The 14,677-nt window shown below is 36.3% G+C and overlaps 3 protein-coding genes across 3 annotated transcripts; all 3 read right to left on the bottom strand.

Moving 5' to 3' along the window:
• Positions 1–6,266: 6,266 nt before the first annotated feature.
• On the bottom strand, positions 6,267–6,957 carry LOC125212798 (glutaredoxin-C13). The gene has a single exon (XM_048113057.1). The coding sequence runs from the start codon at positions 6,876–6,878 to the stop codon at positions 6,561–6,563; it is 318 nt and encodes a 105-aa protein (XP_047969014.1). The 5' UTR covers positions 6,879–6,957; the 3' UTR covers positions 6,267–6,560.
• A 4,004-nt stretch (positions 6,958–10,961) lies between these two features.
• LOC125216986 (egg cell-secreted protein 1.1-like) lies at positions 10,962–11,747 on the bottom strand. The gene has a single exon (XM_048118788.1). It carries the CDS (start codon positions 11,503–11,505, stop codon positions 11,113–11,115), a length of 393 nt encoding a protein of 130 aa, XP_047974745.1. The 5' UTR covers positions 11,506–11,747; the 3' UTR covers positions 10,962–11,112.
• A 1,120-nt stretch (positions 11,748–12,867) lies between these two features.
• On the bottom strand, positions 12,868–13,412 carry LOC125216697 (glutaredoxin-C11). The gene has a single exon (XM_048118457.1). The coding sequence runs from the start codon at positions 13,347–13,349 to the stop codon at positions 13,041–13,043; it is 309 nt and encodes a 102-aa protein (XP_047974414.1). The 5' UTR covers positions 13,350–13,412; the 3' UTR covers positions 12,868–13,040.
• Positions 13,413–14,677: the final 1,265 nt, after the last annotated feature.

Below are 14,677 nucleotides of genomic sequence, written 5' to 3'. Positions count from 1 at the left end.
ATAATATATCTATAGATAAAATGAAGGTAATATAATATATCAATATTTTGTAGCTCCCCTTTTTCAGAAACTCCTTTTAATTTTCTCATTGCAATAATAAGTGATAATCATTAGTGAAACCAATTATTAACATTAGGTTTTTATTTGACTATCTCATTATTGTAAAAGAAAGACTGTCATTATATATTGTATTGAAAATAAATACTAACAGCGTCATATAAAATTATAAATAGTTATAGACGAGGAATCGTCAAAATAGTTGTTTTGAAGTAAAATTCGTTTCTAACCATTTTTGTATCAAAAATTTAAAATAAGTACTTTAATTGCGTGAATTGAGACAAACTAGGCTATTGATCACGGTTTGCATGTAGTATGAGAAAGTAGTTAAATTAAGGCTTACTTAATTAATCATATTTATTTTTTATTTCATCGCAACAGTATTTGTTGGAATATCATTACGTAATTGGTGATGTCAATTGCCAGAATCGATTTCCAAATGCTAGAGAGATAAAATTTCTTCGGTATACTATATATGGTGTTTACCCACTTACATGATTTGAGTAATACTATTATTTATCGTTTTTGTAAAAATATTGTGCATCCAGCAAATTTCTACTGCAAGATCTTCATTGCATGATTTTTTCCTGCTCTTATCAATGAAATTTAACAGTAGTAAAAAACATATGAAGTAGACAACTTCATGTGAAAAGAATCAAAGAATAGTGAAAATAGATTGATTCATCACTATCTATTAGGAGTACAAGCTTAAGACAACCTTGGAATGATTCATCACTATCTATTGGAGTTTTGTTTGTCTCCGAAAAAGACTAATGTTGGATTTTTGGACTCCACATATCTGATATATCACTTGCAAATCATTTTCTAGCAGAGATATTTATTTATGAACATACCAGAAGCCGATAGAATTTAGGTCTAGGAAAAGAGAGATAAGTAAAAATAAACATTTGTTTGAGAATTTAATTCATAGAAAAAGAGATCCAGGCGTTCAGACCTAGTTTGAATGATGAAATGGAGACTCGAAGAGTTTTGAATTCAGTCATGTCTATGTGTGGTATACAAATTCCATCACATGCATCATCGCAGAATTTGCATTTGTTTCAGAATTATTAATGCCTTAACAATCAAAAGGATTTAATTACTTGCGACTTAATTAAACCCAGAGGTATGTTACTTAAGATTATTAAAATCCGTAATCAAAACATTTGATTAAGAGCCCAGCACAAATGAGTAGTATTAAATAAGCCCATTGACCAAATCATTAAATTGAGCCCGGTCCACAATAAATATCGGGTACTAGTATTAACTTAGCCCATTAAGCAAATTATTAAATCGAGGCCACACCACAATAAATATTGGAAGGTCAGAGCATCGCCAACCGCGGATGTCCCGGCGTGCCCGACGTCCGCCATTACGCGGGAGGGAGGCGGACACGGGAGATCCGCGGTGTTGCCGGGACGTCCGTCGCGACGGCGGGCGGACGTCCGCCATTGTATCATGCCGACGGACGTCCGATTTTTTATTTGATTTTTTTTTACAAACTCTATATATACGACTCGTTGAACTTCATTTCATTCGCACCACTTGTTTTAACGAGTTTCTCTCTCTCTACATTCATTTCTTTTGACAATAAATGGAGCACTACGATAGTGATTCCCCCGCCACGAGCGAGTCACAAAAGCAGAATATTCCCTCGTCCTATATTCCCTCTCGAGTCGGGGGAAATACTGGCAGAAGTGCATCAATGTACGGGATGATGCCCGAAATGACGACGATGATGCAGCAACCCCAAATGGCGGGGATGATGCCTGGGTACTACAATATGCTCGGGATGATGCCCAGGTACTACAATATGCCCGGGATGATGATGCCCCAGATGCAACAGATGTCGGGGATGCAACAGATGCCGGGGATGCAGCAGATACCGGGGTCGATGCCCAAATGCAACAAATGTCGAGGATGATTCCCCAAATGCAACCGGGGATGATGATACCCCAAATGCAACAGGGATCCACTACCGCTGCGGGAGGGAGCAGGCAGGGTGTCCCCCAATCACCTGTGGACAATGTCTATCGTCCATATATGGATTTATTGAGCAGTGATTCTTCCCAGCGTACTTCGTTGGAGACTCGTACTGCCCTGGAGACTCAGTTCCCTGGCGTCGAGATGTTCTCTTTTGAGGAGTTGGGGATAACTCCGCGGACGTCGCCAGCCACGCAGCCAGCAGAGCCACCGGCGACGAGGACGCGGAGGGCGGGGAAGAGCAAGGCCACTAGCTCGCGTGCGGCGATCGATGGTAGGGCGGGGGGAGGAGGAAGGCAGCGGGAGAAAGATGACCGTCTGGAGCGTTCAGGAATGCGTCGCCCTGGCAAAGGCATGGATTAGTGTAGTCGAGGATCCATACGTCTCGGCCAACCAGCACATCGAGAGAATGTGGTGGCGCATTAGCCAAAGCTACCTCGAATGGAAACCAGCCGGCGGGAAGCCTCACGATGCAGAGCAATGCCTGAAACAATGGGAGTGACTGAGGAGACAACTCAGCCGATTTGCCGGACTCCGCCAAAAAAACATCCGCTCGGCAACCAGCGGCATGACCTCCGAGGATGTGATGTTTCTGTCTCACCAGCAGTTCCTCGACAGTGAAAATGGATTCGGGGAGTTCAAATATTGGGAGGTTTATCTTGAGGTGGAGAATTCCCCCAAGTTTATGGCGGGTGTTGAAGCTGGGTAGCCTAAGCGGACGAAGATCAACGCTTGCGGCGAGTACAGCAGCAGTGCCAGTTCCCACGAACTCCCCGAAGCTGAGGCAGAGATCCCGACACCTCAATCGTCTTCCCGCCGCCGTCACCCGATTGGGCAAAAGGCCGCGATGCGGATGGCTAGGGGAAGTGCCAGCAGGTCCCAAGAGGTCCAATCGGAAGCTCCTTCTCTGATCACTCCCGAGCTCAGCAATCTCGCCGAACTGCAGATGACGCAGTTCATGATCGAAACAACGGAAAAGTGGCATGCAGCGACGGATCCTATGTATAAGCGGATGTTGAAAGATGGGATCGACACTCTGAGGAGACAGTTGAGGCGCCACCCCTGCCCGATGTTGAAGGATGGGATCCCATTCATACTATTTTTCTATTTTTAGGATGTGTAGCTTTGAATGTTTCTAATATTTCATTATATATATATTTTTTCATTTGTATTTCAATTTTATAATTATTTCAAAAATAAAGACTGAATAATGCAAATTACTATCGGAGATATAACTTGCAACTATAGTTTAGTATTGAAGTTGTGATCTGGCGCAGAGAGAGCAAAATGATTGATTGGATGGGTAGAAGAATGAGAAGAGGCTTATGTCATGGATGCCTAATACAACTATGACCTCAAAAATAAACGAAATTGAAGAGTAAATAAGGATCGATCATAACGATAAACCGAGCAATAATTTTGAAATTAGTATAGAAAGTAAATGAAATACACGTGTAGTACGTTGTAATTGAAATGGAAGAGGGCCTGATTAATCTTTTAATAAAATTAAACAACCAATACATCAAACTCAAAATTCAAACGTGATCCAACGCATAATTTTTTAGGTATGAGAATAAAATTGAGATTCGTATTTAACCTTTTGGTCTTCGCCATTCATTACTAGATCTTATATGATCGAAGTGATTCCCCTTCTCTATGACATGATCTTTGATGCTTTCCTAACATGTGATTGAGCTTATTGATATATTTTTTTAAGATGTAATGATTTAGAAGTTGAAGTTTCATATATGGCTTTAAGATATTGTCTTGTCAGATTCGAAATAACATACATTTTCCTTCTCGAAAAAAATAAAAACACTAAAACTGTGATATGATATGATATGGTGGAGAAAAATTGTGAAACGGCCGTCCCTTTTACTTCTTTTACTAAATATATTTCTCCTAAAACTATAAACAATTACTACAAATTTAATTCAAAATACGAACAGTGAAAAATTGGTCCATGACATTTATGCGAATTCGAAAATCAAAATGGTCCAAGATTATAAAGTTTTGACGTTGAGGTATGTGCTATGTACGTACTAGTATATTATTTCAATGACTAATTTGATATACGTAAATAAAATATGATGATTCCAAAAAAGAAACAATATATATGGGAAAAGTTAAGGGAATTCCATGCCTTTCCTTATCTAAAATATAGTGGTTGAATCCATGGATTCTAAAGTGGAGCATTTTTTTCTTTTGTTACAACTTTATGCAAATGGAGTAAATAGAAATGGACAAGGAATTTGATAAAGTGGAAAGCATAGTATTGTCCCTTTCTTTCCTGGCAAATATATTCATGTTTCATGTTCACTCTCTCTCAAATGCACACTCACACAACTAATTTTCTATATTGCTTATTTTATAGCCTCAATATGTAGCATATAGGAGTATTTTGTTTCTAGGCATGCAGTTGTATATTTTTCTAACGGATAGCATGATAAAACATATATGTCGTCCACACGTGCTGTTTGATAGGCATGTTAAATTAGTGCAAGATAGTTAATTAAGATGGACTTTAAGATAAGGATATGTTATCTCACTCTTTCGTACTTTTAAATAATCCACCATTTGGAACTAATTCGCAGCGGGTCGAAATAGGTTTTGATGGCCTAACATGGCCTTATTTTATCTACCAAACAGCCAAATAAGCCTTATAACTATATCTTAGTTTTATCTAGGCTACCAAACAAGCACTTTATAGACTAAAGAGTGAAATTATTATGATGTTCATATTACTCCCTCCGTCCCAGATAATTTGTCTCATTTTTTCATTTCGGTCCGTCCCATATAATTTGTCTCATTTCACTTTTTATCATTTTTGGTAGTGGATCTCATATTCCACTAACTCATTCCTACTCACATTTTATTATAAAACTAATACTTCATCCGTCCCACATAATTTTACCCAGTATTCCATTTTGGGTCGTCCCACATAATTTTACCCATTTCACTTTTACCATTTTTAGTAGTGGACCTCATATTCCACTAACTCATTCCTACTCACATTTTATTATAAAATCAATACTTTAAAAGTAGGACCCACGTCCCACCAACTATTTCAACTCACTTTTCATTACATTTCTTAAAACCCGTGCCGGGTCAAAGTGTGTAAAATTATGTGGGACGGAGGGAGTATATATAAAAATAGGATCCACATTCCATTAACTTTTTCAACTCACTTTTCATTACATTTCTTAAAACTCGTGTCCGATCAAAGTGAGACGAATTATCCGGGACGGAGAGAGTATAACTTAACAAACATATATATTGCACACTATGGAGATAGATCGTGACAGAACTTTTCTTAAACTTAAAACAAAAAACTACATCAATTCGCAAATATATTGATATCACTTGGCATAAAAAATACATATCAGATTGGTGATTCATGAATATCAATTTCTTACTCTATATCAGTTTTTTAACTCAATATCAGTAACTGATAACTATGTTTTGTGATACCAGTATCCGAGAACTGATATGATTTTTAGTTGTTAAAGTTTCCATTTTAAAAGTGGAACACTCCCTGCACACAATAATGTACAAATCGACTATAACCGCCATATTGTTGTAAGGGATAGGAGCAAAGTACGTGTAAGAGTGCGATTTGTGTGGAATACACAAGAGGATATGCCACTTGGCGAAGGTTTGTGTGGCCCATTAGACATATATAGTGGTTACGATATTCTCTTTACACCGATGTGAGATATTATTGTATTTATTTTTTTGTTTCATTTGCCAACATGAATTTGACTTCATGTTTCTGTGTCAAGGTTCTTCGTTACGTCTGATGGCCATAATAGTAAACAACAATGCTTTGCCAATTGCTATCAATGTTATTTGGGAAGCTTGCAATAAGGTGGAAAATACAATCTCCGTACATCGTCTGTTGATAAAATTTAAGTGCCGTTTTAACTTGGTCTCATATATAAAATGTTTAATTTGTCCTTGAGTTTCTTAATAATAATATTAATGACAACCTTAATTTGGTGTAACATTACTTATGGTATATAGTGGTTGGGATGATCTTCATTCATATAGATCAACATATATACATAGCATAATACATTATACATAGAACTATAATCAAGTGGAGAAATCAATTTCACATGTAAGAAGACATTGGACACTGTATGTTGTAGCTACTACTATTGTTAATTAACACTCTGGGTGTTTGAAAGGGCAGTTTAAGCAAGATAACCCTTGAAGCCAAGATCGATCAAAGTAATTAATCTTCATTTAATATGCAAAAAGCAAATAGAACAACAACAATATTCCTTGAAAGAAAGCAATAAGTTAATAGCGATGATAGCTAATGAGCTAAATCCAAAGCTATTTTGCCTGCCCTAATTAATCACACCATTACCCTTTCATTCTTTCTTCCTGGCTAGCTCCCCATCCAGCAAGTCTTATTCAATTCTCATAACACACACATACAATGATACAAATACACACCATTAGAAAAAGAGAAAACCTAATTTCTCGGAATTGAAGTGATATATGAGGAATGATTAATCATGGGAGGACAAGGTCTGCTGATAAGGCCTGATGAGCTGGAGGAGGGAGCCGCTGAGGTGGAGAGACATCACCTCGTTGGTGGACCCCATGAGCTTGCCGCCGATGTACACCGCCGGCACGGGCCCGTTGCATCCCAGCCGCGTCAGCGCCTTCTCGATCTCCTTCCCGTCCGGGTCGTGGTCGATCTCGTGCACCACCGCCTGCACCCCGAGGTCCCGGAACAGGATCTGCACCGCGTAGCACAAGCAGCACGTGCTCTTGCTGAAGATCACCACCCCATTCTCCGACGCCACTTTCCCTATCTTTTCCATTGTTTTTTTAAGCTAGGGTTTCCTTTCACAATTTCCTATGTGGGATGGAAATTGTGGGCATGAAGTGGATCTGTTTTGCGGCTCTATTTATAAATGAAGAGCAGCGCCTAAGAGTGAGAGAGAGGGGGCTCTTTTTCCACCAAGAACATTCCAAAGTTTTGCATTACTTTGATACTTCGATTAATTATGGAATCTAAGGGCATCCGCTACGTGGATCACCTGGCCCGTCCCCCTGGAACAGGACCATCGTGAGGCGCGATGTTCCTAGTTTCGGCTTCTATATATTCTATTGATATTACTCTCCTGTCACACAAAGTGTGTCACTTATTTCCATTTACGTTCATCTCACAAAGTTTGTCACATTTTCGCTTTTATCATTTTTTGCGGTAGACCTCACATTCTATTAGGTCATTCTTACTTACATTTTTTTTTATAAAACTATTATGGAGTACACATTGCGCTAATTTTTCAACTAACTTTCTATTACTACTACATTTCTTAAAACCCGTATCAGATCAAAACATGCTAAATTTTGTGGGAGTACGTATTAATGTATGTAATTCGAGAGAGGGTTTCCGTGCCCAAATCTATTTTATCAATCGAGGAACTCTAGCTAGCTTAATTTTGACCCAGCCACCTATGTTATTTTTTTCTTTTTTATCTTGTTTATAAGGTTATCAACAATGACATGACGTTCCAATCGCTCTTTCCTTCGCTAGTGTGCTTCCAGTTTTTTTTTCTTTTTTTTTTAAAGAAATGTTTAGTGAATCGGGTATTTATAGATGGGAAAAAAGTATTGGAAGATTTAAAAATGAAAAAAAAAAAAAAACTGTATAGAAATTCATTGGGTGATGAATATATTTAAATAGTGTAGTAATTTTTAAATTTAAAATTAATTTTCCCGGTTATTTAAATTAAGAATTCTTAAAAAGAAAGCTCACTCGCAAGCCCACAAGTGGCCTTCACGACAAGTCCTAATTAATTGGTCGGGGGCGGAACGTCCCTCCCCTCACTCCTTCACCTCGTGACTTCCGTTCCCTCAACACGCTCTGCCACCAACGGTAACAGTTGTGGATGCTCTAACAATATGTACACTTTAATACTACAACACATTACATGAACTGATATAATTGGAATAAGAGATGGAATATTGTTCCGGAATATAAGATTCCCTCTTTGGATGCCAAATTGTAATCCGTAGATCAAAAGATCACTTTTTCAAGATAAGAAATATTTCTGTTCACTCAAGTTGAACATCACGATATTTAGATCTTTATATCTTTTTCTCTCACACTTTTGAATAAATTCTGTGGAAATGGGGACATATTTTTGACTGCGGTCTGATGGTATGCAGAATTTTCTCATTAAATTATCATTAAAAACAAAAACAATTAAAGAAAAATTGCTGGCTGATCAAGAATATAATTTCAAGAATCTTGTAGGATGGGTACACTTGTAAACACGTTGAGCCTCTACTGACCGCTGAAGGTGCACGTGATCTTCTCTTGTTACAAAAAAAATAAATAAAAATACTGTAATAAATTAAAATTGGAGATCGATATCGAAGAATGAGAATCATGTAAGGAAATCGTATGTTTCTTGAACAAGGGGTGGTCGATTTTCACCAAGATTATTTGTTGCTATCATATCCTTTGTGGGGTAAAACTAAACCCTAAATTTATATACTATTCTGTATTGAAAGAAAGATCTATTGGGAATATATGAAGGGCTTTCGGTGGTGAATCTTGGAGTTGCGACCACCAACTTGTGTAGTTTGTACACACTATTTGTATTCTACTTTTCTTAAGTAGTAATATATCTATCAATATACACTATATGTTCTTGAATAACAATTTCTAAGATTTTGTGTGTTGTCTGTCTCTTTTGGTTTAGTAATATCTTGTCATTGATGTCATAATATGGATTTAGGTCAAACTAAGCAAATGCGATTCTTGAATTGAAATTGATGTTACATTTGGTATGGTATCACGAATCTAGTAATGGTGTTTTCAATCGACTACACATCACTGTAATAGTGAAAGCCTACAAAGTGTGTATATCATGTTGAGCTGGGGAAGGTGGCAACTGCCACAATATTGTGTGGGTAATAAATTGCATGAACAGTAGTAATTAATATTTTCATTTGTGGGTGCTAGTTTTTACATTCAATTCTCGAGTGCTAACTATTTTTATTTTTCGATTGTTAGGTATCAAGATGGAATATTAGGAGAAATTAGAATTTGTACAACAATTTAGGAAAGATAGATAAGCCAAAACACTATAAAAACACACATGTTAGGTCAGATTTATCTGCCCTAGGAAACGGATCCTTACTCTTTTACTGCAAATAGTTTTAAAAATAAATAGAGAGCAAATGTACATTTAATTAGAAATAAAATTAAACTACAAAACAGAATAAACAAATTTGAGAACCTAAAGTAATTAATAAATAGCATCAACAAGAGCAACGGGTGAACACTTGTCCATGTGGGTGCGGATGGCGATTAGTGTTGGGTGAACGTCGCTCCACATAGGGAACTAGAGAAGGCGAATCCACCCTCAATAAATTCTCATAGGAAGAGTGTGTTCATCACACTCTCTGGGTGTTAGTGCGCATCATTTTTTTGGCGAATTGTAAATTATTTTTTAATAAAAAATGATTTTTAATTCTACTCCATATGATTAGGATTTTAATTATGTAATTTTTATTTTTTATGAATTTTAAATTTTGAATTAAATTGCATATTTAATTTAAATAGAATATATGATAAATAGAAATAAGAGAGGAATAAAAGAAATAAGAGATGAGACCAAAACAAAAGAGAGGAATAAAAGAAATAAGAGACGAGACATGGATGGATAAATATGAGTGTTAATAGAATAAGAAAAGATGTGGTAAAAATTGATGTAAAACTAAATTAAATAGGAGTAATTATTGGAATCAAGGTAATAAATTTCCTCGTGCATGCATAAAAATTGTAGTAGTATATAATTCGTGACATGGATAAATAGTTTTGTAGCTTGAGGAATGACATATATATTCTACGTTGGTATCCAAGTTGCGATATTTTCTCAAAATATACATTTTTTAAGTGCCATTTCAACATACAAGTTCCTCAATTCTTGGACGTGGAGGAATTTTGTGGGGACATTTATTCATTTGTTTTATATGTGTAACACTCTTGCTTTGCACATGGCTAGCTAGGGTATCATTGTTGCAGAATATAATTTTCTGTGACTAAGGCCCTTCATGTATATATTATTCCTTTTTTTATTCCACAAAAAAATAAATTTTCAAAAAGATAAAACTTTCATGACCATATGATTAATTGATAATGAAGTGTGAGTTTCAAAATGATTCATAAACAAGTTGGCGATTGCTGTCTGATTGAAATGAGATGTTAGCAAAAGTATAAACCGAATAGATTGATTGTGCTTATTAACCTTGATAATGATATACACGAATATCTTTGTCTTAATGTGATGTTGAAATTGGTGAATTTTGCTTCATCTTTGCAGTGATAAAAGGAGACATGTGTGAGTTATGCAGTCATTTTTACATGGAATATTGTATCATCCTATAAGAAGAAACCATATACCCAATTATATAATGAGAATTAAACCTACTAGCTATATTTTATGTCGACATATTTTTCACCTATCTAGCTCGTTATGATGAAATTATGTTCTTGGGGCAATGGGACCGGTCGACCCTCAGGATCCGTCCTTGGATGTAATAGTCTCGTCTGCGTGTGGTGAAGTGATCTCTTTAAAGTCGATCATCAATCAGCACCAAATATAAGGAATTTGATTAGTCTCATCTCATTATAAGTAACAACACATGTTACGAAACCCAACTTTTCGTGTTCTTTTATTGTTTATGTTTATTTTTTTTGCTTTTAAACTATATGCATGTGTGGTACAAATCAAAAGATGTTGATACGAAAAGAATTGATCTGACACCATATATTGTCATATTGAGATTATGCCAATTAGAAATATGAAGGTGCATATTTTAATATTTTTAAATAAGAAGTTATATTCCGAATAAGACAACACAAATATCTAAAAGCCAAGATCATGTGCTATGAAAGTTGAAAATTAATCTCGTCATAATTTGTTTTCGGAGATAATAAAAACAATGATAGTGTGACCATTAAACAACACTCTAAAGAGATTTTAGCAATATAATTGGTTTATTTAATTATTTAGAGCATATATATTTTGATAACACTTAGTGTTGCAAGCGTGGGAAGTTGTAGCAATTATCCAAGTTGGATGCAGGCGGAGGAGCGGCAGCGGCATCACAGTAGCCGCGGAGAACGTTGCTTTCTTCGGGAGTAATGCCGAGGGTTGCGAGCATGGACGGCCAGCACTGACGCTCTATCACTTTGATGGCGCTGCAGCAGTTTTCCCCGAGCTGAGTCTCCCCGTTGAGGAAGAACATAACCATTTCTCCGCTGCAAGATTGAAGCTCCAACAACGCGTCCCAGCAACTGCTCGGCTCCTCTTCCGCCACTTTCAGCCGCGCTGCCAGGCTTGATCTTGATCTTGCCGAAATCATGAGGGGGGACGCTAGCATAGCGGCCAGGACAACTGCGACGAGCTTCGTGGGGAAAGCAGCCATTGTGTTGATATTTAATTTGGTGATGAGAGCTGGGATTGATTGTGTGAAAATTTATAGGGGAGGAGAAGTAGCAAGTGGAATACAAAATTAATGGGACTGGGAAGAAGAGAAGGTTGGGAATTCGGTGAGTTTGTGTAACTCATCAACTTTCATTAACTTTATTAAAGTTAAGGGAATTCGGTGAGTTAATTATTTATTTTCAACGTCTTTCACATGTTTGTTCTATTTCAAATTTATTTATTTTATTATTTCAATGGTGAATTAATTATTTGGGATGGGAATACTAATATACACTCCCTATAACATGCACAATTATTGATCAATTACGCAAGTAATTAATGTATGCATCTTTGATCAAATTGAAAATTAGAGCTCTAGGTTAGATCCCAACTCCAGTTGACATCAACCTTCGTTAGTAACTTCTTTTTATTCAAACGATAGGTTCTCTGTTTTTGTAACTAGCATAGGAGAAAAAAAAATCACAATTCACAAACTTAAATTGAGGCGTTTCATGCCAATTGCTACAGCCTACAGTTAATATGACGAAAGCGAAATAATTTGATCTTCCACTACGTACGTCTTACATAAGGTGAAAAAAAATCTATTAAAAACAATACAATTATTTCATTTAGTGAGAGGAAAGCAAAATTAATTAAAATGAAGTAGCAAATATTTTATAAGGTTTAGCCCAAAAACAAATAAAATTGGAATCCAAGTATTTTAATTGTAGGCCCAATAAGCTTCATCGGGTGGAATAAGTCATCGGAGAGTATCCAGCTACTCCGTTGGGCCGCCCAGTTAGTCATCTCCATGAGTCTCGCTGGGAGGGGGCATCACGTTCCGTCAGGTCGGGCCACCGGCTCCACAAATGACATGGCCATTTAGAGATTTGACAGAAAATGTAGTACTATTTTTTTTCAACACAAATATTTAAGTAGTGTGACTTTTGACCTAGTAGTATTATTTACTTCTTGTTGATGTTTTCTAATCAGATTATTTTAATTCTTGATTGATTACACAGTTTTGAACAGTTGAACTTGATATTGATTTTCTTTTCTTAATTAAAGTGTGCGTTGGTTCGATAATAGCGTTTGTTAGAGTTAAATCCAAAAATCTTGAGTTGCTTTAATAATAAAGTGATTAATGCTTAAATCCAAAAATATTCACTTCAAAGTACTAGTGTATTTGTTTTATCTTATTTAAAAAGTTAGCTTGTTGGCAAATGGCCGGTAGCTTTTCAGGAGTGAAACTGATCACATACAGGAGGATTTACTACTCCTATTTGGGAAACATTCATCAACTTTCAAAATTAAGATTCCATTTCATTCTTCTTCTTAACTAAAAAAGAAAAACATCCCAACGGAAAACAGAAAATTAAGAGGGCAATGACGAATTTGTAACTAAAAGCATACATTTGATTTAAGTCATCACCAAAAGTAGAGACTCATGCGACAATTACAGCAGCCATAGCCAAAAACTCATGAAGCTGCACTATACATATACATATACATATTCATGACTTGGTAGGTAGGTAGCTAGAACCAAATGGCGTTGGCATCGATGAGCCTCTGCTTCAAGGTTCCATCAACATGGGAGGAGAGGACGTCCGTGGCCGACCCCACCAACTGTCCCCCGATGAACACAGCGGGGACAGAGGGGTTGCACCCCATCCCTCTCAAAGCCCACTCCATCTCCTTCCCTCTCGACTCCTTGTCCAGCTCATGCACCGCCGGGCTTGCCCCTAGCTCGTAGAACAAGCTCTTGATGCTGTGGCACATGCAGCACGAGCTCTTTGTGAACATCACTATTGCCTTCTTCGACGCTAGATCTCTTACTCTCTCCATTTCTACTAATTTTATATCTATGTATGTTCTTCTCTACTTGTGTTGTATTTTGTGTTTGAGTGAGAGCTGTTATTTATACAACTAGAATCCAAGCAAGTGTAGATATTTGAACCACTTTTGAGATCATTTTCATAGATAAGAATAAAACTCCATATGATGAATTAGCTAGTATGTACTATGTACTACTACTTCTATATTGATTGGTTCTATAATTAATTATGAGTTTGTTTGGGATTATGTAATCCATCAAATACTAATTAATTTACCCTTCATTTTAACTATGTAGTACTTCACAAACTAGCTCGCTTTTCATTATTTATAAAATGCATGAATGAAAAGATCCAAAAATGGTATTTGCAGGTGTTGAAGGGGCAGCAGGCCAGTTATGGGATATATTCTTGAGGAGAAAACAATATATTTATTGTGCAAATGGGCATTGGATAAAAGGCAGATAGATTACTGCTACAAATGTTGAGGAATCTGAAGATGTATATTGGTGAGTATAGAACAATTTGTTGTGGTGATAATATTATTTCTTGATTCTGAAAAAGGAATAAACTTATCCAACTCCTCTGTTTATGTATGTCAACCGGTCGATAACGACGTATCTACAGTTATCTGGATAATGTGCAACCACCAATTTCTCATGGAAATTCAATTCCAAGGTTTTTGGCTTAAATTTACTCAGGGTTTCTCTATTATGGCATCCTCCTTAATTAGCGTAATAACCTACAAATCATGTGATAAAAACTTATCCACTGCATATCCAAACTTTGGAATCTGACTCCACAAATAAAGATTTTGTTCACTCTCATTAACCACATCATTTAATTGTTCCATCCATAATATTAAGCTAATTTTAGTTATGTTTATCTTCATAATTTCTATTTATTTGTATTTTTTTCAAATTTCTATTCCAAGTAAATTTTCTTAAAAATAATTTCATGAAGAAAATAAATTTAAACGTGCATATTTATTTAATAATTTTAATATTGTTTGTTTTGGAGCAAGTGTGTATGTTATCATTCCACGAGCTTTTTCCTGACGTTTTTAAGTGAAGTATGGAGATTCTTTCCTAACATTTAGTCTATCATTACATCTGTTATGATGCCATTGGTATTAAGTGCCATTCAAGTCGATGATGGTCTATCATTACACTTGTCATTTACATATTTATGTCCGGCCAAAATATGTATGACATGCTCAGATGCTAACTTTTGTGAATTGTGATTGCATTTTTGTCAAAATCTATCTCTATTGGCCCTTATATAGATTCGCCAACAATAAATCATTCTGATAAGCATATTAATATTATTGGCATGTTAGGT

Source organism: Salvia hispanica, chromosome 3, assembly GCF_023119035.1.
Source record: "Salvia hispanica cultivar TCC Black 2014 chromosome 3, UniMelb_Shisp_WGS_1.0, whole genome shotgun sequence".
NCBI lineage: Eukaryota > Viridiplantae > Streptophyta > Magnoliopsida > Lamiales > Lamiaceae > Salvia > Salvia hispanica.
The sequence above is the reverse complement of the archived record's forward strand: the minus strand, read 5'-3'. Positions and strand labels throughout refer to the sequence as shown.

Coding starts and splice junctions, on each gene's coding strand:
- LOC125212798 (XM_048113057.1), bottom strand. CDS start 6,878: ATGGAAAAGATAGGGAAAGTGGCGTCGGAGAATGGGGTGGTGATCTTC.
- LOC125216986 (XM_048118788.1), bottom strand. CDS start 11,505: ATGGCTGCTTTCCCCACGAAGCTCGTCGCAGTTGTCCTGGCCGCTATG.
- LOC125216697 (XM_048118457.1), bottom strand. CDS start 13,349: ATGGAGAGAGTAAGAGATCTAGCGTCGAAGAAGGCAATAGTGATGTTC.